The sequence below is a fragment of the Exophiala dermatitidis genome (assembly GCF_000230625.1).
Source record: "Exophiala dermatitidis NIH/UT8656 unplaced genomic scaffold supercont1.2, whole genome shotgun sequence".
NCBI classification, from domain to species: Eukaryota; Fungi; Ascomycota; class Eurotiomycetes; order Chaetothyriales; family Herpotrichiellaceae; genus Exophiala; species Exophiala dermatitidis.
In genome coordinates, this window is record NW_008751647.1 from 3,419,935 (window position 1) to 3,443,331 (window position 23,397).

The 23,397-nt window shown below is 51.9% G+C and overlaps 5 protein-coding genes across 5 annotated transcripts; 1 reads left to right on the plus strand and 4 right to left on the minus strand.

Moving 5' to 3' along the window:
* Positions 1 to 177: 177 nt before the first annotated feature.
* Positions 178 to 2,544, minus strand: HMPREF1120_02702 (uncharacterized protein). The gene is made up of 2 exons (XM_009156747.1): positions 1,808 to 2,544; positions 178 to 1,238 (listed from the first exon to the last, which is right to left on the minus strand). The coding sequence occupies exons 1-2, from the start codon at positions 2,105 to 2,107 to the stop codon at positions 237 to 239; spliced, it is 1,302 nt and encodes a 433-aa protein (XP_009154995.1). The 5' UTR covers positions 2,108 to 2,544; the 3' UTR covers positions 178 to 236.
* A 645-nt stretch (positions 2,545 to 3,189) lies between these two features.
* HMPREF1120_02703 (extracellular cell wall glucanase Crf1/allergen Asp F9) lies at positions 3,190 to 6,978 on the minus strand (the record flags this gene model as incomplete). The annotated part of the gene is made up of 7 exons (XM_009156748.1): positions 3,190 to 3,253; positions 3,484 to 3,584; positions 3,683 to 3,734; positions 3,797 to 3,827; positions 4,706 to 4,730; positions 4,880 to 6,828; positions 6,885 to 6,978. 7 exons carry the CDS (start codon positions 6,976 to 6,978, stop codon positions 3,190 to 3,192), a joined length of 2,316 nt encoding a protein of 771 aa, XP_009154996.1.
* Positions 6,979 to 7,720: 742 nt separating this feature from the next.
* Positions 7,721 to 9,041, minus strand: HMPREF1120_02704 (uncharacterized protein; the record flags this gene model as incomplete). The annotated part of the gene is made up of 3 exons (XM_009156749.1): positions 7,721 to 8,448; positions 8,525 to 8,834; positions 8,886 to 9,041. 3 exons carry the CDS (start codon positions 9,039 to 9,041, stop codon positions 7,721 to 7,723), a joined length of 1,194 nt encoding a protein of 397 aa, XP_009154997.1.
* Positions 9,042 to 12,639: 3,598 nt separating this feature from the next.
* HMPREF1120_02705 (uncharacterized protein) lies at positions 12,640 to 18,483 on the minus strand. The gene is made up of 5 exons (XM_009156750.1): positions 17,875 to 18,483; positions 17,756 to 17,817; positions 14,841 to 17,682; positions 14,306 to 14,784; positions 12,640 to 14,219 (listed from the first exon to the last, which is right to left on the minus strand). Exon 3 carries the CDS (start codon positions 17,040 to 17,042, stop codon positions 16,638 to 16,640), a length of 405 nt encoding a protein of 134 aa, XP_009154998.1. The 5' UTR covers positions 17,043 to 17,682; positions 17,756 to 17,817; positions 17,875 to 18,483; the 3' UTR covers positions 12,640 to 14,219; positions 14,306 to 14,784; positions 14,841 to 16,637.
* A 3,836-nt stretch (positions 18,484 to 22,319) lies between these two features.
* Positions 22,320 to 23,188, plus strand: HMPREF1120_02706 (uncharacterized protein; the record flags this gene model as incomplete). The annotated part of the gene is made up of 4 exons (XM_009156751.1): positions 22,320 to 22,392; positions 22,442 to 22,476; positions 22,599 to 22,725; positions 22,791 to 23,188. The coding sequence occupies 4 exons, from the start codon at positions 22,320 to 22,322 to the stop codon at positions 23,186 to 23,188; spliced, it is 633 nt and encodes a 210-aa protein (XP_009154999.1).
* Between the last annotated feature and the right edge of the window lie 209 nt (positions 23,189 to 23,397).

Here is a 23,397-nt window from a genome sequence, read left to right on the forward strand (position 1 = left end):
GTGTGAGTCGATCATTATATATTCCCTGCCTTCATCAGTTGGGCATCGAAGGCGAGAATTAGTACTATAGCACTGCACTTTGTACACTGTAGTGATTTTTAATAACTTGGATTAATTAAATAAAATAAACACAACATCTGCGGCCTCGGAGCAAAGGGCGGAAACGTTCCGGCGACACTGGATTCACCCTTTCATTGTTAAAAGTTGTTTTTCTTTTTGTACAGTATCAATTACTACTATTCACCACGAGCCCAGACTCTAACCGAACCATCACCTTTCAGCTGATAAAGCCACTCCCCATCCACCAAGTCGTCCAGGTTCTGCGTCGAACGAGACGTTGCATTGTTTCGTCTGTTCACCACATCATTGGTACCATCACTACCACCATCACCATCGGTACCGTCCCCATCATCATCATCATCATCAGCTTCCACAGCGCCTCCCCTACTGACCCTGACCACTCCCGACACATCCTTCGCACTGCCTGTGTCGAGTCCCCGAAGTTGGAACACCCGCCGGCTCGAGTGTGCAAGGCTACTGAGCACATGGGCATGGTTTCGCTCCACTGGCGTTTCTGCACTCGTCGTACCCGTACCCGTACCCGTTCCCGAACTCGCCCCATAAGCGCTGTGCAGTAATGGCGCGTCGGCCTGGCAGGACAGTATGACAGCATGGCTTTTCGCGCGCACCGTCGCGAGAAATGAGAGTAGCTCCACTGTCGAAGCGGACTGTGCGGCCAGCAGGAAGTCGATGCCGTCGATCAGGATAATGGGGGGCTGTTCGGTACTCGAAGACGACAACGACGACTCCTCCGGGCCCAAAGGTGCAGATGTAGAAGTAGATGTAAGTCCAACCCCGGCACCACTGGTGGGAATACGGGGCGAAGGGCCTGTTCTGGCATCAGGGGTTATCGTCGGTGTTCTCAAAGGCGCGTGTAGCCCCGGCCGCGATCCCATGGTAGATGCAGAGCCGGAAGCAGAGGTAGAGGTAGAAGTGGATGTGGAAGAAGGTGCAAAGGACCTCTTCAGAACATCGTCCAAAGTCTCCCTGACACCTTTCAAGTCGAGAGCCCCGAGTCTCACCATCGGTAATTGTTGGGCGGCATCGTCCCCGCCGCCGCCTCCTCCAGACACAGGACCAGAGCTCGAGTTTCGCGCTGTGGTTACACTTCCATGCGTGAGAAGTCCGTCAACGTAGATAAGTCGCCGAGTCTTCAGGAGAGATGGGATATCTAGGCCCTGTGGATGCGGGCGGTATCAATCAGCCAAAATAGCAGGAAGAAGAGAAACGAAACAAAACAAGCCGGTACGGTTTTAGTTTTGGTTTCCTTTTCCATCCTTCTCCATCCCGTTCGAGAAACAAGGAGACACCGTGGAAATAACTGGGCTCCAAAATCTCAATGGTGCCATGTGTGCTTGCACGGCAGTGTCCTTCTATCTGGGACTGAAAGCCACCGGGCAAAGAGGTAGACAGACAGGAGTTTCAATGCTTCCCTCAACGAATCAATCCAACCAGCATAAAAGCACAGCGAAGCGAGGCAAAAGAAACCAGAAAAGACGCTGCCAGACAACCACATCCAAAGACGAGACGAGACCAAACAAACTAATATCGCTCCGCGGAAAATCATAGCAGACCGTAACCCATGAGGAGCCAAATTGCATCTTATCTCATCGCGTTCAAGGAGGCAAGAACAGTGTTCCCAAAAGGCCATACATGACATGCATAACACCCATACGAACGACGCAGTAGAAAAGTGGTGCACACATTCACCATGTCTGGTCAAGTACATCAAGTACCTAGTACGTACCATTTTCTTCCCCATTTCCACCCATAGACCCAATGGCCTCAATAGACTCACGAAAATCACATGCCGCCGGCCCTGCTGTGGCCGTTGCTGTTGGTGGTGGTCATCAGTGTCCTCGACGCCATAGAGAGCCGCGTAGACCAGGCGCAGGAGGAGCCAAGGGGCCGGCGTCTCGAGAACCGAAGTCACCAGTGTCTGTGTATGCGCTCGTGGTGGACGTTGCTGTCGTGATCGTACTGGCTCAGGCGGCGCGAGACAATCGGTGATATAGGCTGCTAGCGGTGGGGGAATCGTGGGCGGCATTTTGCTTGCTTGCGGACGGAATGTGCTTCTGCTTCTGCTTTTACCGCTTTGCTGCTGCGACCGCTGCCAATAGTGACAATGATGGTGATGGCGGTGGTACAGTAGACGGTATATATTTCCAGGCAGATACCTACTGTACCGTATGTTTGATGGTGTGTTGGTGTTTCATTTGCGACATAGGTGAAGTTTTTAACTCGAGACAATGACGAGAAACGGAAACGAAAGAAAAGGAAATAGAACAGAAAACGAAAAAACAGTGAATATCCGGATAAAGTCAATTCCTCCTGGCGAAGGTACTGTACAAGCTGTATGTGTTTTCTACACAAAATCAGGTAGGATGGCTACAACTATTTCTTTTCTCATACATGTCACCACTAACCACTGGAGAGGTATTCCTGTATCAACTAGTAGTACCTAAACTTCTTCCTAGCTGAGATGACATGTACTTCCTTGATATCTACCAGCAAAGAATTTGGTGGTTCCAACTACGTTACACCACGACTCGGACCCATTTCTAAGTCGATGCGAGAGGCAAATGTATGGCGGTCAGGGGCTAGCGCGGGATATTCCTAGCAAAACGCAATGATGGATCGCAATGTGTCTACATCGCATTCATGGACATCAAGGGAAGGCGTGGTTCAATTCAAGATCTTTTGGGATTTCTCGGTGGCCATTTGCCGGCCAATCCGAAGAATCCATGCTGCGATAGACATTCGCTGGATGCCATTGCTAGGTAGAGAAGAACAACAGCAGTACCACGAAAGTCTACCGCGCGCGCCACCATCCATGTCTCGATCCAGCAACTATCTTAGAACTGGGACGACAAGACAGAAGATGCGGTGGCTGTCCACGTCTTGCCCTGCAAAAAGAGCAGCGGTTGGCCAACCTCCGACATCATCTTGTCTCCCATTTCTTTCCCCGTCACTTCATCGCAGCTGTTTTTGATCAATTGCGCGGACCTTGCTGTTCCCAGCGCAACTCTCCTCACCACGGAACTCCTAAGCCGAGCACATTTTGCAGAATTTGTTTCCGAGCGGTTTGTTCAATCGACTTGAAAATGACACACAGAATCCGTTTCGAATTTATGCCTTGAGCGGGCCGCGGGCTCCCTTAGGAGTGCCGGTCTGGAATCCGTTCTTGAATTTTCTGTTGAGCACGTCCAGTGGTTAGCCCAGTTTGTTCTAACCAAGAAACACGTTCACACCCTCCCCCATGATTCTAGCAAGCCTCGTTCCTCTTTCTTATTTTTCTTGTGCCGCCGAGCGAATGGTTGGGCCTGATGGCAGTCCTCCTCTTCCGTCCCAGTTCCAGCTCTTCAGATCCCAAAGCATCAGGCGCAGCGTTCAAAGCAACACAAAAGGTTGGGTAAATCTTACCGGTTAACAGTCGACAACGATCGCATGCGGCCAGTTCCGGTGGTCTTGCGTCTCTTGGCCTTCTCGCTCCATTCGTATTTCCGGGTCTTAGCGGCAGGGTACTAAGGCAAAGAGTCAATCTTTCTGTTTAATGACATCCACCACGACCGAACACTGGATGGTCGAGGACGAGGAAAAAGAGAGGGAAGGGCTATCGTACTCCGCAGTTGGCGCAAGTGTGCTTCTGGATGTGAAGGCTTCGGCGACCGCATCTGTGCATCATGTTTTAGTACACAACAATTCTTCTTTGTTGAAAAAGGCTGCAGCCACGAACCTCCGGCACAGAGTATGCGTCTTGTTGTGTCCTGCACCATTCCGTTAGAAAAACATATTCACATTCAATCGATCCCGCCGACAAAAGCTGCTTGAGGATCTCCTGGGGTCTGGCGTACTCTTTCCGAAAGAACTCGTTCCCTTCGTCATCTTGGCGGCTTATTCGTCGAGACGGATCTGTGTCGAATTAGTCGGTCGTTCAGTTGACAACAATTAGATCGGGATTTCAAGCGTACGGGAAGTTGCTGGGTGTCGAGAAGAAAGGCTGGGTTGGGTCAAGGTCGTGGTAGCACTTCAAGACTCCCAGGTCTAAGTTTGCGGGCGGCAGCTGCGCAGTTTGTGGGCGCCAAGATTTGAACGACGCCAAGGACTGAGCCACTCAACAGACATCAGCACGTGACCCAGCCTCATCTGAAGTCACCACGATTGATTGGACGCCATGCAAAATTCAGCCTCGTTAAGATTCGATGATTGCGCAAGGTGCAAAACAAAAAGGGGTCCTGAAAGCATCGCGGTGTCACTACCATAGTTGCCCTCCTCCTAACATTATTCTTGATAGGGCTGCTTGTAGACTACCTGGTAGCTTTGATATGTCAACTACGCTGACACGCTGATTACTAGCGCAACGAACACCTGAGAGTACCTTCATCAATACGCCTGTGGCTCGATTTCACTGACACGAATTGTCACTGTTTTTCTATGAAAGGAAAGGAGTTCAACAAACGGCCCCTCGTCAACTAAGTGGAGTGAGCAGAAGTCTATCAAGGAGAACTGATACTGAGTCCGGCACTCAAACCCGTACCCTGTCCCATCTCAATGGGTTTCGCTTCAATCGCCACGAAGGAGTCCCCGCCCGCAGCGCTGGAGTTGCCATTGCAGGTGTTCCGGTCGGCGGAGCATGACTACTGACCAAGCAACTGCAAGCACTGCTCACTCTATGAACATCTTTCGAACAGCCTCCTAAGAACGTAGGAAGAGCTGCGGTGTTGGACGCAGTTGTGGTATAGGACGAACAGAATGCGAGCATTGAACTCGAATAGCGGGGATCGATCAGATTCCGCAAGCAATTGTCTTGGTTGCATACCAGCTTGGCTGCGGATGCCGGGGTGACGGGATTGACCTTGTCAGTGGTGGAGGCGGAAGTGTGAGATACAGGAATCGAGACGACGGAGGCTTGCCCGCTCGACGTCGCGACTGATGGTACCGCTGCGGTAGGGACAGGGCTGGACGGGCTCAAGGGTGTGTTGGAGCTGGTCATACTTACGCTCGTAGATGGCACAGAACCGGTCGCAGGCGCTTGGCTGCTGGCAGCTGCGGTATCCGAGTTGGACGATTGCGACGATGCGTTCTTGGTGGTAGGTGGTTGGCTACTGGCAGCTGCGGCATCGGAGTTCGACGATAGCGATGAGTCCTCCTGGGTCGAAGTTGCAGCAGAGTCAACACTCGATTGGCTAGCCACAACGGTACAGGTTGATGTGATTGTTGAACCCGAGGTGATGCTGGGTGCTGAGCTAGAAGCAGCAGCGGGAGCCGACGGTAAGGTACCACTGGCAGCAGCTAAATTATCCGACGTTGGTGTGTCTGAAGGAGGAGTTGTGGTCTCTGTTGTAAGAGAGGCAGACTGAGAACTTGGACTTGGTTGGGCTGGGTTAGTAGGGGCACCTGAGCTTGGGAGTAGCGTGCTTGAAGTTAAAGAACGCGTGCATCCACTGGGAAGATTCAAGGTCTGTCCTACCAGCAGATTATCCCAGTCGAGGCCGGGATTCACTCCAAAGATCTCGTCAAAGCTACAGCCAAGCTTCTTGGGAATGCCATAGCCGGTATCGCCAGCAACTACGGTGTAGACAGTAGCGGGGGCCGACTGGGAGGAGCTGCTCAAGCTCGAGCCAGCCATAGTAGACGATGCAACAGCTGTTAGAGCCGAGCCCGACATCATGATGCTTGCGGACGCAGATTCGCTGGAAGAGATCGAGCTTGGACTGCTCGTTGCATCCGACGTTAGGGTGGCTGAATTTGAGTTTGTTGGAACCGCTGCCGAATTAGCTGAAGACGTGGCAGCGGCCATGTCTGAGGAGGCGCTGGTTGCCGACGGAACCGCCGATCCGCTTGAAGAAGTCGTACAGTTTCCACCCGGCACATTGAGGGACTGTCCCACCAGTAAGGTATCCCAATTGACATTAGGATTTGCAGCCTTGAGGGCAGCAAGTGTCACCCCTAGTGTTGTTGCAATCTTGTAACCGTCGTCCCCTTGGGCAACAGCATAAGTGCAGGGAAGAGTGTTGGTAATAGTCTGATTTGTGCACACCACACTTTTGTAAGTGCCGTCAAAAGGATTTGGGTATTGCCATGTCGAGCAAGGACTCGACGTCGTGATCTTGACCGACTTGACGTAGGCAGAGAACGGCGCCTGACTGAAATTTGTCGGGCCTCCTCCCCACGCAACAGTTGCGCCGTTGTTGCCCGGATCACCTGCACACCAGACACCCAAATGTAGGCGTGATGGCGTCTGGGGGAACTGGTACTCACCAGACGTGGCATGCGAGTTCTTCAGGGTGCGAACATTCTGTCCGTCAATCGACCAGGTTAGAGCGTCAGGGCTCCAGTCTAAAGCGTACGTATGGAATTGATCCTGAGGATTATTCACCGCTGGCGTCGAGCCTCTGTCGTAATATCCCGTGATACCTTTACCGAAAAAATTGGTCTGCACCTTTCCATTTGACCCAGCAAAGTTGTTGCCCGACCATTCCCAGTCTATCTCGTCAAGGTCGTCCGACATCATTACGGCGCCTGTAATGATGCCAGCGCCAGGGGCCGCCTTGAGAACCACTTCAATACGACCGAATAGAACATAGAAACGACTCCAAATGTACGGTGCATCATAGCGTTTTGCAAAGGTGAAGTTGGCACCATTGGGAGCACCGTAATTGACCGTGGCCGCGTCTGCGAGGATCCAGTCCGACGGAGTCGTGGTCTGCTGGGTAAAATCAATCGAGTAGGTGCTCGTAGCGAGGCCTGGAATGGCAGGACAGGGACCTGGAGTGGTTTGCATCAGCTTTTGGCTAGATCTGGCCCGGTCATTGTAGACTTACCGTTCAGAGGATTGCAGGCGTCAGCGCTGGCAAGGCCCACGACTGCTGCCCCCAGGAGCAATGCAGTACGCAGATAGGTGTGGATCGCCATCATGAAGATGGGAGCTAATGCAGGGCCCTAAAAGAAGATAAATGCGGTAGTAAGGACTTCAGGGCCGTATGAGACTCAAACTTTGAGCCTGGAACGAAAGGTGGAAGATATTGGGCGTCATGCAGACAAAGAAAGCCAGCTGCAAATACTTCAGCCGCAAGTGAATTTGTGACAAAGGAAACACGACAAAGAAGAATCCGTTTGCGCATATTATGAGAAGGGCCTCTGAAAGAAGTCTGAAGCACGCTGTTACCATTACCGATAGATGATCGCCATTGTGTGAGAGGCATCCTGATATCCATCGTTCAGTGAGCACGACTTGAACGGTGGGTGCCCTTCCTGAGCCGGCTACAAGCCAAGTGGGAGGATGCGCAGAGATCCCGAAATCGAGAGATATATAACTCTGCAGCGGAGAGGAATGATTCTAACCCATTATCTCTGCCATCCAGCTGGACGATCCATGGGAAAGCGACAGCGAGAATGGTACAAGTCCTTTAGCTGGAGGGAGGATGCGTTTGGCTTTCCATCCACCGGGAGATTTTCGGAAGTTTCGTTCCGGATCCCGGATCCGCTAAGCTTTCCACCAAGCCTAAACTTTTAGCGCAATCACGGAATATATTACTGGCCAGAATTACTGCAAAAAGGATCTATTGGCAATATCCTGCTTTCGTGCCTTCTGAACAACTGGCATCGCAGACACAAATCTCAGATGTGTTCCCATATCGCTTCATTCTACTCTGTTTCTTCAGAGTAAAACGCACAGCCCTGTCGCCGCAAAATCAGCCATCAAGCTAGTGGCCACCATCATTCCGGAACAAGCGCCGGGAGAACAGGATATCTCGGTCCGATACCCAACTGCCGTTGATGTAATTCGTGATTGAGAGCACGGAGTTGGGGTGGCTGCACATATCTCCACGATCTGTACCTGGTACTCTGTGAAGGGCACTACGGTTGTAAAAGTTGCCTGAACAGGATCCACCGTCAAACCTCCGGGGGTTGATGTTGTGGAGGTTGTTGTTGGCCCTCCTGTGCTTGACCTTGACGTGGAAGGTTGTGAGAAGGTCGAGGGGCCCGTGGTGGCGCTCACTTGCGACACGGAGACACTCGTAGTTGTGAAGGAGGACAAACTAGTCGCACCGTTGCTGGTGGAGTCGGTGCTTGACGTTGAAGAAGTACTAGGAGACGGAAGGCATCCTGCAGCTTCCGGGGGACACGAGGTCACAAACAGCGTGCTTGTAATGGTGGTCGTTGTGACCAGGCCTGCAGTATGAGTGCTGGATTCTGCCGAGCTTGAGCTTGTGGTTGAGATTGCGGGAGTGATGCTGAGTCCTTCCGAACCAGTGGTTGAAGTCGTACGCACGGGATCAACCGAGGGTCCTTGGGTCGGTGCTCCAGAGAAGGTTGGATCTGGCTGGGGTGTTGCAAATATCTGTCCATCCGGGCCCAGGATCAGGAGGGCGGAGTCTTGTACGTCTGCAACACACCTAGTTAACCCAGCTCTGGAGATCACTGACAGTCTAGGTAGTAGGCGCATGTTTGGGAAGCTTACTTCCTTCTTCGTCGGCAAATAGTGGCCCAGTAACCTCTTCATACTGTGTACACAGCCCAGCTGCGCCGTCGCTAGGTCCGTTGAACGTTACACCTAAGCAAGCCCCGGGCGTGTTTGCTCGGTTGTAATCGACGCAGGCGCCAATGCAGGCGCTGAAGTTGGCTGCATTGGCCTGGGACAAGATGTCTCCATTGTAGTTGGTGGCGCACTGTAGCTGCCAGGTGTAGTTTCGTGGTGTGACATAGAAATACCCGTCATAGTCATCGCATTTCGGCACTGTGGTGATGGGAGGGGATGCTTGTCGCGGGTGCTAGCCATTGTCAGCAGCCTCTTGGAGTGTGGGATTGGGTTATTGATTCACCTTCAACACGCTGTTTAGCTGGCCATCTGCATAAGCACGCGCTTTCGCTGGCCGACCTGGTTCAGGGGCGTTATGCCAGCCCATGCGGAGGGCAGCAAGGCAGACACGTGTGTGGACCAACAAGGTCAGAATAAGTGAGGCGCCGAGTAGCTGCATTTTGGTCTCTCCGATGGTAGTAGCAAGAGGTGATTGAAGCGAGGATCATGCGACGTGGAGGAGGTTAGGGAAGAATAGTTGTTGTCGCCCTTGCGCGTCCATAACATTCTGGTGATTGTTGGAATGTGGTGCCCGGTGCCTCGCGAGCTCGCCTTACACTCTGCAGACTGCACCAGGGGCGTATTCATTGTGGCTGGAATGGAACCAGGCTCATTGCTTAAGTGCCTGCTAGTCCTTTACTCGTCAGAGGATCCAAGAGTGTCACCATACTGTCTTCTGTCGTACAGGTTATGCGCATCGCGCTACAGGTGATGCAAAAGAAACCTGGTGCGTCAGTAATAGGCGCCCTGCTCTGAATAACTGGGCGAGCGGAAGGCCCTAGGACCGCAGGACCACCTCCTCAGCCCATTGCGGTTCAAGTTGAGTGGACGGACCGCTCTAATTCATGGTGACAATCTTGCTATGAGGAGCACAATGAGACTGCTGAGGCTGTACTCCAACATCCAGAGGAAACAATTTATGACTGAGTGTGAGATAGGAAGAGTCACACAACCTCCTGGAACCTGGCCGGCCGGTCAGAAGGCCTAGGCGTGAGATTAGCAGGAATAAGAAGTGGTGACTGAAGACATATGGCCGGAAAGCCCAGAGCATCCCAACGCCACTCTGCAACTGGTGGCATTCGCTAACGTGACAGGAGCCTTGTATAGCGGCCAATGGTGGAGCGCATTTCACAGGGGATCCTCCACATGGGCCCTCACGTCCTCCACGACGCAGCAGGAATGTGCCAGCGTGCAGTGCTCGAAATAGTCGTTCCTCCACCGCAGTTGCCCATCATTCGGGAGGTGTTCGAGCAAGAAGAAGCATTTCCCCCCTATTGCTTAGTCGCCTCGACCGACAGGATTTGTGTCAGAATTGCCAACAGCATATACTGCAAGTCCAACAGCAAATCTGGGTGTCTTGCTGAGAAGATTGACAAACACACATCTGCTTTAGGAGATTCGTAGCTTGTGCGTGGGTGTGTCGTCCAAAGATCGTCGAAATGACACATAACACGACACATATTTGCATCGCTCCACAACTTCGGGCATGGGCCATCCCATACAGAACCAATCTGGGCTCTAACGTCCGTCGCTGACTCTCCGATTGTTCCAGTACCGTGACACGGCCTTTCGCGCAGTCTCGTTCTGGAATTCCGGCCGTGATCTGTATAAGTTGAAGACACGAAACTCCAAGTCGGTCATGATGTAACCGTGCCAAGGACCTCGTCAGGGGGACCCACCCCTCCTTCCGAGTTTGGCGGCCGCGTTTACGCGGCGCCACACTTGCTCTACGAGCAAGTGCCTGTCGGCAACTGCGTCAGGTCACCAAGTACGTCGCGTTTCGTAGATTCACGCGTCTATCGACGTCGACGTCGATAACGTTGTTGATAACGCTCAGATATGCTTATTTATTCTTCTTGATGCTCCTATAGGGTCTCGAGGGAAAAGTTATATAGTAAATTAGGCGGTACTTGTCCCTCCGTCGAGCCCTGCGCGCATTCCAGAGAGGTTGCCTCCATAGCCTCCTCTTGAAGTCTTATACTTGCTCTGTTACGTTGTCTCTCTTCCTGGCGCTCTAACCGGCGTTGTTCACGTTGCTCTCGACGCTGTTGTGCTTGCTCTTTACGCTCTTGTATTCGTTGTTGACGCTCACGCTTGCGTGCGGCAATCTCAGCGCGTTTCTCCTCCTGTTGACGCAGTTTCTCAAGCCTCTGGGTCTCGCGCTCGATAATGCGTTGTGCCTTCTCGTATTCACTCTCTTGCCGTAACTCGATATGCGTCCATACGTCTACCACTGTAATTACGCCTTTAGCGACATATCTCTGTGACTGATCTCGGGACTTTCGAGACTCTCGGTAGTTGTAGGTGCGCTATAGATCGCGAACTGCGTTCGCACCTGAAATAACGAGCGCCTCGGCGCCTTTGAGGAATGAATTAAGCGAGTCGCGTGCGGTAGGCGTTATCTCAGTCTATTTGACTGCCTCTTTGAGGGTTTTACAGGCAACGTAGAAGGATCGAGGCTTATGAGGAGTAGTAAGAGTGACTGTATCGAGCGTAGGCGGAGGAGGAGGAGTAGGAGTACGAGAACCTATACGCCAACTATTATCACTGTCATCACTGTCATCACGCGCTTCACGCGCTATACGCTCGTTATAGGTCTCGTTATTGAGAGTGTTGTAGTCGCAGTAGTCGTCTCTCGATAGGTGCGCAATTCGTATATTCTGTTGTCGCAGCCACTGCTCTTGTGCCTTTTGGATCACTTATGACGGATTAAACGGTATAATGCCTGTTTTCTTCTAAGCGCTATAGATTGTCGATCTCTTGAAAGTCTTGTTTCTTATCTCTGTAAGATTTAATAGGAAATCCAATTTATCGAACTCCTCGGCGCCGTATCGTATCGCTCTATCGATATACTCGCTATGCCAGTATTTATACGGCTGAAAATAGATAACGTCGAGAGGCTGGCAAAAGTGCGAGGTATGCGCAGGAAGTGAAAAAGGTATAATCTTGTGATCCCAATAGTAACTGACGAAGCCGAACTCAAGGTGCCCTATAAACCCGTCGAGGAGGAGGAGTCGATAGAGGCCTCGCGTTCTGCGCGCAGTTAACCTATTAAAGTGCTTTAGCCACTCGAACGTAAGCTCGACGCTCGAATACTCTATCTCGGACGCGCATAAGAGGATCTCTGAATGAAGATTTAGTAAGATATGCTTCTCGAGAATCGTCGCCGCCTACATAATAACCTGGGGTTAAATCACAGTACCGTCACCACAGATACACTTAGTTAACGTTAACGTCTCCCGATTGTCAGGGCTAGGTACGAAAAGCCGTACGTATTCGTCTCCTCTGGCGACGATTTTATACGGTTTGCCGCAGCCTATTCTGAACCCTGTTTGATCGACGTTATACATATCACAGTCCAGAATACCGTATTCGGCTCGTATATCTGCTAACTTACGAAACCAGCCTCTTAGGGTTTCAGGATCGTACGCGCGCCTGCGCTCGACGGCAAGAGGTCGACCTATCTTCACAGTATACTCAGGATAACGCTGAAGGAACCGATATTGCCACCTATCTCCTAGTCTATAAACTTTAGTACCGATCTTAGTGCGCGACTTGTTAAGAATATCCTGCGCAATCGATCTAACCATTCGCGGCTTCGCAGGAATACCGTGTCGATAGAGCCTATCAATTACTTGACAGAGAGCGAGTTCCTACGCGTCCGAGAGCGCTTTGTTGTGGCCGCCGTTATTCTCGATATCTCGTACTCCTTTCAGTCGACCCGATAACGTCGTTCTCGGTATATCGAATTCACGCGCGACTTTGGATATCGAGGCGCCAGGATGGGCTAGAACCCATTCTACAGCGTCTTTTACGCGTTGCGAGCGGTCGTCCTCTATCTTTACGGCGTATTCGACAAATTTGCGGCATAAAAAACGCGTTATATTTGTGAAAAATTAAGGATTTCTGGAATATCTACAATATCTACAATAACGCGACCGCCAAACTCGGAAGGAGGGGTGGGTCCCCCTGACGAGGTCCTTGGCACGGTTAGGTATTCGGTTGTGCCTGTATATTGCGCCAAGTCTGAGCGAGGGCTCGCTCAAGAACCTGGAGAATTCGAGGATCAACTTGGCCTGTCGTGTTATTCTGAACTATTTCTGTGGCTTGTCTTACGGTAAGCTCTATTGTTCGTGACATATCTCAGCGGCTTTGACGTTCTGATAAATAGGCTCAAAAGACGCCGTAAGAATGGGTTGGAAGCGTATTGCGAGGCTGCTGGCAGTTGAAAATGGTAGAGAGGCATTCCGGTTGGGATGCATCCACTGCTGGGTTTTTCTATTCCGACTCAGAGCCTCACGACATCGATTCGGCCACACAATGTTGCTTAGGTTGGCTAGGACTGCCTGACAACAAGGTGTTTGTGCACAGGATGAAACCGCATTTGGTTCTACAGACAGCATTGGATGCCCCACCGATGTGCGGTGCGACCACGACTCGGCGGGCTGTCATGCCTTAGACCCAACATGAACGTGATTTACCTTGAGTGGAGAGTTCGAGACTGGTTAGTGGTCATCCTCACGCCATCCCACCCCTGAATAGCTGGCTGCTGGAGAAACAGTAACAAGTGCCACGCTTCGTCGATGAACAAGCAGGTGGGAGTTGGACGTCTGAGCCCTGGCTCGGCTAGGCGAAGTATGATCTGGACAGAGTTCTGCTGCGCCAGTTTAGTACTTAGTCCCGCTGATAGTGATATCAGCGACAGGCGAATGCACCCTGCTGGCTGTAGCCTCGACATGCCACTGCTCGTCGCGTCCCGGTCTTTCTTTGAATTGAGTTTTCAGACCCCAACATGGTTAGACCGATAAATCGATAACTCCAACATTGGCGCAAGCGCACGTGTGACGGAAGGTCGGCAACAAGACGAAGCGAGGCAAAGGCCGCGGAGCTGAGGATGTTCAGAACGGGGGTTATTACATACCGACCGCGGCCAATGCGTTCGCTTGGTTGCGCGGGCTCTGGTCCGTTGTGTCAGGAAGCCAAGGGGCCGGTTGTGGAAATGGCCTCAAGCAACTTAACAGGGTTGGACCGAAAAATGTGGTGGACCAAAAGCACGGAGGGGGCTACTCCTGGTTTGCTGCCTGGAATCAGGACAGATCCAGCGTCTCTCTGAACCAAGGGCAACGACGGGTAAGTGCATCGGGACACAAGAGAGACTTGGTCAACTGTTGTCTTGAAGGGGCCGTTTGGGCTGTGAGGTCCACTCTCGGTACTCTCGACCGATGAGCAGAGCGCGATCATGTACTCAGCGTAAGAGGAGTGGACGGGGTTGCCCGCTTAAGAGTGGCAGACCGACCAACTTTCGACTAGGAAAGCCCTGGTTGCACACGCCTCTATCAAGTAGCCCATTCCCGGTGAATAGAGTTTCACGGCTCCAGCTGTCATTCCGGGACCGGGCTTCCAGTGGCCCCAGGATCGAAAGTGGTTTTGCGTCTTCCCCAGGCTGGTCTTGGGGTATATTTGTGTCCAGATTTTCCTAAAGCACGATGTCATCTGTCCATTTAAGCTTTCACGCAGCTGGAGGACATGTGTCGGCCATGGCGGGCCACATTACCCACGTACTCTTCTATACCGAGATCTGGAGGAGCATCAGTAACATCGGACGAGGGTCGGGATCGGGCTAAGGTGTAATGGGTTAATCACCAGGCCCAGGGTTTCACCCACCGACGTAGAGCGACGAAGCAAGCCCCAGCGAGAATGTGTCGCAAAGCACATCGACGCAGAAGACTTGAACGCTGACTGTTGGCGGCAAGATACGATAGTGCCGTGGGAGAAGAGCGAGGGGGCCCAATCGACTATGCAGTGGACGTCCACTAGAACGAACTCGCCTAGAGTCCGGCTTCCCTTCTGGTTCTGTTCTTGCGATTTGGGAGTGGGAGGGGCGGCCCGGCCAGTACCACCTGAAAATTCGCTAGGCGACATGAGAGTCTTCACCGCGAAACGCACTCGCCGTTCGGCCGTGAATTTCTATGGCTGGACAGGCCCAAAAGCAGCTCCAGGGCAGTGGGTGGCTGGGAAAGCTGCTGCTTCTACGGTGGGTGGCAGTGTGCTCCATCTGTCCTCGCACAGACACCCTGCATATTTGCTTGCTACACTCTCTCGTTGAGCTTTGATGCCGGCATGGGATCTTTGACATCTCGGTCCTGCAGATCAATGAGTTATGCTTTGGGGTGCAAGAATAAACCATTCATAGGCATACAGTTTAAAGCGAGCAGCGGACTTCAAGCGGGCCGCCCTGCTTGTTGGAGACTCCAGCAAATGTGCGTTGAAGTCCAGTGCAGTTGGCCCCGGCGTATAGAAAGACGATCACCGTATTAATGGTCATGTTCATCGGCATTGTATAATCCTGGTAAGTGAGAAGAGTATCCGGAGAAGGCGTTGTGGCAATGAGATGGAGTTGATGGATACGCTAAAACTCTGGTATGGTGGTCTGATCCTGCATGGCGACTATGCTCTGGATCTGCAAATACATCCATTGGTGATGTCTTGCACTATTGGCTTGTCACCTTGAGATCGAAGGACATTATTGCAAAGCTGAATCGTGGTGCAAGTTGGGGATCGTGAATGAAGAGGGCTTTGCTGCTCCAACCGTAGTGGACACCAAAGCCAGGACCGCAATAGCATTGTGAACATGGTGACACCCCTTACAACGTGTGCCGTTGTATTCCAGATTTGCAGGCCAACACCAGGGAGAGAAGATCAACCAATACTAGTGATGTTCGAAGCTCGTCTGATTGTACAACGTTATTACTATTGTACAGTCCAACTGAACCGAGAGAGCTGCTTTTGAGATATTCTCGTGACGTGAGGCCAAGCTCGTCCCGCCTTTAGTCGGTGCACGGGCCCGTCGATCGTGCTTTCAACTGCCAGTGTTGGCGCTTCAGCCGTTAGAGGATCAGTGCCAGGGTAAGGATCACGCAGATTGTTGCAGGGGACAACATGGCGTACAACTCGCAGCGAAAAAGGTCTCCAGCAGCGTCTGTAACACCCCGACCAGCAGTCAAACTGGCATATGACACACTGTGGTAGTTTGTCAGATGGGCCTGAGAGCTGAGGAAGTTGCGTTGAAAAGAGTTTGTGTACGAGTGGTACGGCGAATATCGGAGGTGCCGAGTACCACAAAGGAGCGCAGGCTGGAACCAGGTGACACTGACAGGCAAGTTGAGAGGCCTATGTACAAGGTTATCATTCGAATGCGACAATGATCGGACCAAGACCTCCGATGAATTCGCCCTCTGGATACTCGTTGGTTGGATACCATTCCGTCACTGTCTTATGGCGTTTGAATCCAGCTGAAAAGGTGCCCTTCCGCGCCATTCATCGTGCATTCTAACGGCTATGGCAGGGTTGCTCCTTGCGTAGTCTTCCTTCTGCCGTCGACAAATGGTCTAAGCGGAGTGGGCGTAGGCTTCATCGGTGTCTCTATTACTGCAGTAGGCAACATAACCTACTACCGTTCCTGTTTAGCGCATCTCCTGGACTGGAGCATTGGTGAAAGCAGACTCGCTTTTGAGTTCTGAGGGATGCGGGTTGATACTGTGCTGCGAGCCGCTGGGAATCCGACGCCCGGTTACTCCCACTCAGACGACGGCAACGGTGGGATTGATTTCCGAGGTTTGGACCGGGTTCATGCGCTTTGGAACACAGGCAAAGAATACCAGTTTAGGGAAAGCCGATTCTGCTTCTGCGAGCTGAAGACGATTCCGGCATTATCAGCAGTGACTGAAGTGCCAGACAGTCATTCCTCGAATTTGGGGAAAATGACACCACAGCCATGAGACTGTAGCCAGACGTTACGGAGCTGGATTTAAGACCTTGTTCTCTGCATCTGTCACAGCAGTACACGCTCTATTCCACAACCTCTGACCACATCCGACTGCGGAAGGACGCAGATTATGGCCGCTCAGTATTTATTGCACCACCAGGAGCGATGCCCTCTATGGACCCTTCGATGCCTGTTGTGGGACTTGGAACGTTTGCCAGGGTCAGCCGAACTTTAATTCCCTGTCAATGACGATGCCGCAACGAGTCTCCGCTTTGTAAACGCAAAGCTTATGTTTGCGATGTACATTTGTATCGTATGGCACCGGAATGTCCCAGACCGTAAGCTGGGAAACGGTGTGGTTTCGATGTGGCTCCCACTGTTTACCGGAAACATCATTGCGACAACTTCCAAAGCCAAGGTGAAATTGACCGAGGGCAGATGGGCTTGGTACAGGGAGCAAAGGTCCATCTCACCCCGGTAACGTGGGACCATTCGGCCTGAACGTTCTTCTTCCGTGGGGGATTGCGGGATACACCCACTGGGACTGCGGTCGGGAAATCTGGGGTGTCTTTTCGAATGGCTCATCCAGGAGGCCCGCAGCCACAGCCATGGCGATGATGTACTCTGTACCATCATCCAAGGCCGGAATAACCACGTCTTGGAGCGGAATATGCCACCTGGAAGCTTTGAGGAGGCAGTGTGGTCACAAGTTTTGTGTCTCGAGAGCGAGCGTTCACGAACACATAGGAGGCTAGCCTACCTTTCCGGATCATTCGTCCAGGACTGTCCCATACCCTTTCACCAGTGTGAGGAGACATTCATGGTTGGGGTTTTGCAGCGCAGGCCGACACCATTCTATCCTGCCCGTGTCTAGTTCGAAACTCCGTCAAGGGCAAGAAAAGCAATGTTTGTTGCCGTGGCAAGCTCTTTGACAATGACGTACCATATCGTGTCGCTCATGGACGGGGAGGCAGTATTGCACTCGCCCTTCTCTGCCCAGATGCTGCAGCTGTGAATGATACATTTGTAGAGGAGAACGGCTCAGCTTGTAGAGCGCTTCCCTAGAATATGGAATGTGTGCTCTGCCAGGCCGAAACTTAGTATAGGTTACACGGTCTTAATCATCTGTTCAAGCCCAGTGTCTTCCTGGTCAATACGTATTATGCTGCAGAAGCGTCAACTGCGCTGAACATGAGTAAGCGTACGACGTCCGGATATCAGTGCGTTCCGTTCGGGGTCATATGATGTGTATCGTGGTCATACGGGGGTTTGTACCCTGACAACGTACAGGGATCAGTAGGAAGAAAGAAGGATTCGAGCACTCGTTGATCGTGAGCTCTTCGTCTCACCTGATTCGACTCGGGCGATAATCCTCCGAGGCACGGGGCGTCTCTCTTCTCATCAAGGATGCCTTCCAAGGTTCCTGAGTAGCTGCCCACTGCATGCGGCGAGTTTGGACTTGACTTACAGCATCTTGGCATGATGGGAGAGCCAATCATTCAATTATTATGACGATGAGCGGTCGAAGTCTGACCCAAGCACACTCAGCGCGATGGCTGGTGGCTTGCGGCAGTCGGGCACTGTGCCAACGCCGCGGTTGGCATCCGATATCGCGTGCGAGTCAGGCACTGGGCAGCTCTGCCCTCCACCGCACGCGTGCTATAACGTGTCACACTGCAGTGGCAGTGGACATATAGTACTACTAGCAGTAGTGGCATCAAGAAACCGACGTGAGTGGACGGGTGTCGAAATGATATTTGCAAGAAGTCGATCCACTTTCCAATCTCTGCCGAGGACCACATCAAATAGTCGAATCGTTATTTGAATGCATCTCCAAGCGACCTGATAGTAGTGGAACCCAGGGATGCCGCAACTGCTCATTTGTTCGGAGCAATAACGTCAAACAGCCGCGTGACTTCCATGCCAGTAATAAAGCACGAAAATCTCTGGATGACGCGGTTAGCTCGCATTGTACCTGGGCCATTTCCTCCTTTCCGAGGAGTAACAGGCAGTGGAAAATATTTTATGCCTATCAAGAAGGGCAAGTTGGTGCGCCGAGTGGACCAAACCATTCCGCGGGTTTTGTGCTTGAGATACCGTACTTCGTGGTAGGAGCGGAAGAGAGATCCATGGACCTGTGGTCCGTCACGCTGTGGCTACCCTACCCCAGATAGGTGTTTGTTGGCGGCCAGCCAGCCAATGACTAGCGGGATAATATGCGCCAAGTCGATTAGTGGACGCCTGTCAGCAGATAGTCGACGATGGACTACCCTAGAGAGGCAGTCGTCGCAGAGTTACACGACGCAGTAGAGAGGGTTCGCACCATCCTCGTCATCCACACAGCAGCCTCAATCACAACATTTTCCAGGTGCAAGAGAGCAATTAATTGCGAGACTTACCTGTAGGTACTACAGCCCCGAAGGTGTGCCCGTGGATGGTTCAAGCGCGGGTAGTCTGGCCCCTGCCATGGTGCCCTAACTTGAGCCTGTTGTCCGGCTCTTTAGCAAGAGGACGTCGCGTCCGGATGCTCCGATGTGCTCCCAGTATGGTGCCTCAGAAGCCCCGAACTTGAAGCTGGCGACGGCTGCAGCTTGGCCAGGATGGCTTGGGACCCCTGGATTGCCCTCGCCTATTATTACAGGGTCATCGCCTTCTGCTCTCTGCTCTCTGCTCTCCACCTCTTGTCGTTCTGGCTGCTTTCACCTGACGAAGCAATAACTGCGAGGCAGTAGGGACTGTGCCGTTTGGTTGGTTCGCTTTTTATGGCTAGGTGTTGAGCACTGTTGCCCTTGAAGCTAATGCGATGAATACTTTCAGAACGACTCTCCACTGCCCCGGTGGTTGGAAGCGCTTGCTGACCAGAGATCATTCCTTTGGACAATCGAATCCAGCCAGGGTTTTGTCGAGACATTAGTCTCGTCTCTACGCTGTTTGCGTTCCAGTTCGAAAGCATCGACTAGTATCCCCAAACAACTCCATGCCGCTGGAAGGGATTCTGCACGCACCATCTATCGGAGTCATCCTTTTGAACGGTGCTAGAAACGCGAATGGCAGCTCATCTGCCCACGCCTGAAACCAATTATACGGCATATCCTATTTCTCCGATTCAGCAAACCTTTTTTTTGTCTGGTGGAACGCGTACGGAGACCATGTTCGCGAGAATAAGTTCTATCCGAAGTCTCTACACCACCACACACCTCACCATGCCTTATCGTGTAGTTGAGCACACAGCGCTGACAACCCGTCCTTGTGCCGCGAGATTGACGAGCTCTCCGAGCTACCTTGTCCTTGTTTTCACGTCTGCGTGCGAGAATCGGCAACATCTGGGCCGGAAGACGAGTTGCGGGGACAGTCCTCGTTCTGATGACTACAGAGAACATACACAAATACATTTCTATGGTACGAAAGTGGGTGTCCGGACAATACACGGATTGAACATGGATATAATTCAACATGATGGCGATCCGGTTTGGGGGCTACATCTGCTGGTGTACAACTGCCCATTTTTGCCTAAAAGGGGTTTCCACTGCAGTGTCCGGGAGATGAACCGGGACAGAAGAGAAAACAGCTTGACTCGAAACACTGTTACCATTTTAGCCTGCATGATGCCCAGAGGTAGGTTCCACCTCTGCTGGCCGCTCTATCAATGTTGTTTGTTTTTATTTACAACCATTCACGAGTTTGTCAGATTGTTGTTGATTTGCGGTTGCTATCGTCATGGTAGGGAGTATTCCAGGTGGAAAACGCAGATCCGCCTGCGTACGCTGTGTTCGCCTGCTCACTGTGTCAAGCCTTAGACAAGTTGATATGGAAAGGTTCTATCATCATTGACCCCGTTGTCCCCAACTCTATAGAGAATTCTGTTTGTGGAGCTGCTCATCTGATTAACTGCTGCGCATAGAGTCGAAGCAGTTCCCGACGCGAACGTCCCCCTCCCCACACGTCACAGCAGATGTTGGAAGTCGGTTGATGGCGGCAAGAAATTGTTAGCTATCTTTGATGTCCGAAATGCTGCATGTTGGTATCCGGGGACAAGGAAAATCATGCCTTTCAGCGGCTGCGGTCAGGACAAGTTCACACCTTCAGGGCCATATGAAGCCCCACCACGATAGGCTGCTTCAAGCCTTCGGGTTGGGAGCCTGAACACCGTACAAGGGCTGGAGCAGTGGACTTTGAAGCATTTGAAAGCCACTGGAGTGCATTCCCCGCTACCACCGACACAGTTGATTCAACTGTTATACGTACAAGAACTGGGCCCACCTACTCAAGGCGTCTTCTCTCTTTCATGAACAATCCAGGTCCTGGATTTCATGTAAGAAAGCAAAAGATCTTCAAGAGATGTGGTAAGTGCTCACCAACCCCAACTTCGCATTTCACACATCCAAGTAGACCACAGCAGAGGGAAATGGGGCTACATTGATCGAAACACAAGCACTCCTGATGCCCTGTCTCGGGTAGTAAGAAGGCATACAATTTCAAAGTCGCCAAAACAACCGCATCGAACTGGGTATGTTGGCACGCGACGTGTTCTCGTACGGCTGTCACTTCCAGGCTCTCAGCTCTTAATCAGGCTTCGCATTCAAGTCGCCTGCCAACTTTGGAGATTCTATGAGAGATCTCACGCTTGCTGGACTAAAGAAACATGCAACGCCTCGTTCCCGCGTCTCATGAAGGGAGGCGGCGGATGCCTGGATCCAAAAGCCTGTGCGCGCCCTCCTGTCCCCGGCCGGATCTTCAGGCATGCAAACGCGAAGAGCAAACCAAATATCAGGCAGTCTGCCTCACTTGGCCGCCGCAGGCGCAACAAACTGAATATTGCGTCCTGAAAGAAACGGACTATTACGATTCTGGAATTTGGAAAAGGCATTGCTCAGCCGGTGCGTGGCTTTGTGCTCTCTTCATATCACGTCCCAAGAGAGTTTATGCCTGTTCGGCATTTCCATTCTGGGAAGTTGGCTATGGTCCGGGAATGGTTAAGCGTTGCTCCACGTCAGAATAGGGCCAGCTGAGTACTAGCACTGGCAGGAGACGAAGAGCGACACACCGGGCCTGAACCTATTCGGTTCGCGCTAGCGCCGATGGGACCGAATCGATCAAGCTCCATGCAGTGCTTCTTTTCTATAGCCACCGTGACCCGCAAAGCCCGCTCTTCCTGCCGGTTACGTTGTCGCTGCTCCGGTCGGTAGCTTTGACTTTCGGATCTCCGCCCTCGGCAAGGCTGCAGCGTACAATACTAGAGAGGCTGTACGCGAGAAGGCTGGCCCTTTACTCCACCTATTTTAGGTGGATGCTACGGGACAGTGCATGCTACGGCCGTGTGCAGCTATAGGCTGGGAGTCCAAGTGCAATACTAGTACCCGAATCAACACCAGCAGGCGGCGGGAAAAGGTCCTGCATACGCGGCGTTTATTTTCCGGCTGTCGGTACGTGCGTTTGCACCACAATAATTAGCCGGCGTGTCTTAGGTGAAACAAAATAGGCTCTGGCCGGCGGTGCGGAAGCCTGGAACCTATTCGCGAGAGATGGTCATAATAATGTCGGGCCAAGGTGTTATGATTTTGAATGTAAGGACTCGAACATCTGCTGCAGTGCACAAGTATTTCACGGATGAAACAAACACTCTGCCATAGTGTCAAGACCACGGGTTGGGAGGAGCATAGTCGCCTTTTGCGAGGACCACAGTAACCGTACAATGTTGTACCTACCTACCAGGTACCTTAGATAGTACGTTGTACTACTGACAGCATTTGACTTGTCCGTCCGACGAGCATAGTGTACCTAGGTATATCAAGTTGTAAACGGATGGCATGATAGCGAGTCGCTAGGAAACAAGCGCTGATTTATACCTGTTCTGATCCACGTCCTCCTTTTCTAGGATCCTTTCCGACACCGATCACTCTTACGCAACCCGTGATGGTGTACTATTTTCAGTCTAACACGGTTGATCCGCCTGCTTTCATCTATGTAGGGAAAGACAAAGTTGAAAGTCAGTATGCCCGCTTCAGCAGTCGGCCCTGTGTCTAATGACTGAGTAGATGAGGACTTGATCAAATTTGGCTGGGAAGAAGATGTTTGGTGCGACTCCCAGTTTCCCTCCTTCCTATGAATGTTTCCACTCATGGAGTTTACTGGCAGGGTACTTCGAATAAACATGATAGAGATGAGAGTTATTCTCCGCTGATACTTGGCTAGTTCCACGTGGACAATCTTTCAAGTGCACACGTCTACCTCCGACTGAAGCCTGGGGAGTCGTGGACATCCATTCCGCAAGCTCTACTGGAGGACTGCGCCCAGCTGACAAAAGCAAACTCCATTGAAGGTAGGTGGCACACCGGATAGCCCCCTTTCCATGACCCTGGAGTTACTAGCGTGATTGCTCTTCAGGCAACAAGAAAGACAATGTTACAATCATCTACACGCCATGGTCGAACCTGAGAAAGGATGCCTCCATGGCCACGGGTCAAGTATCGTTTCATGATCCCAAAAAGGTCAAAAAGGTGCACGTTGCGGCCCGACAAAATCCCATTGTCAATCGGTTAAACAAAACCCGGGTGGAAAAGTTTCCAGATCTTCAGGCCGAGAAAGAAGCGGATCTGAAGGAGAAGCGGAAAGCCGAGCGGATACAACGGGAGCAGCAGAAGGCCAAGGATCGGGAGGAGCGCAAGAAACGGGAAGAGCTGAGATGGCAGAAAGACCATGCTTACGATGATATCATGCGAGAAGAGTACATGGTCAGCAATCAGGACCGGGATGCCAGTTTCTACGAGGACGAGTTCATGTGAGAGCGACATTAAGCGAGGTTGAGGGCAGGAGACAAAATGATCTTTCAGCACTGTGGCGGTCCGACTCGGTTGCAGTGAGAGGTGTGTCTCTGTGCTGTAAGTGCAGTACTTGTGGATAGTAATTGCATGATGGCCGCGATGTAATCTATCGTAGGCCATGTCCTTTGACCTCAAGCTGCTAGTGGGCACGGCAATGGTGTGGTGGTAGT

Excerpts from the sequence above, each read along its gene's own strand:
- HMPREF1120_02702 (XM_009156747.1), bottom strand. The coding sequence starts at position 2,107 with ATGCCGCCCACGATTCCCCCACCGCTAGCAGCCTATATCACCGATTGT. Across the intron at positions 1,239-1,807 it reads TGGAAATGGGGAAGAAAATG|GGCCTAGATATCCCATCTCT; the intron begins GTACGTACTAGG and ends CCGCATCCACAG.
- HMPREF1120_02705 (XM_009156750.1), bottom strand. The coding sequence starts at position 17,042 with ATGATGGTACAGAGTACATCATCGCCATGGCTGTGGCTGCGGGCCTCC.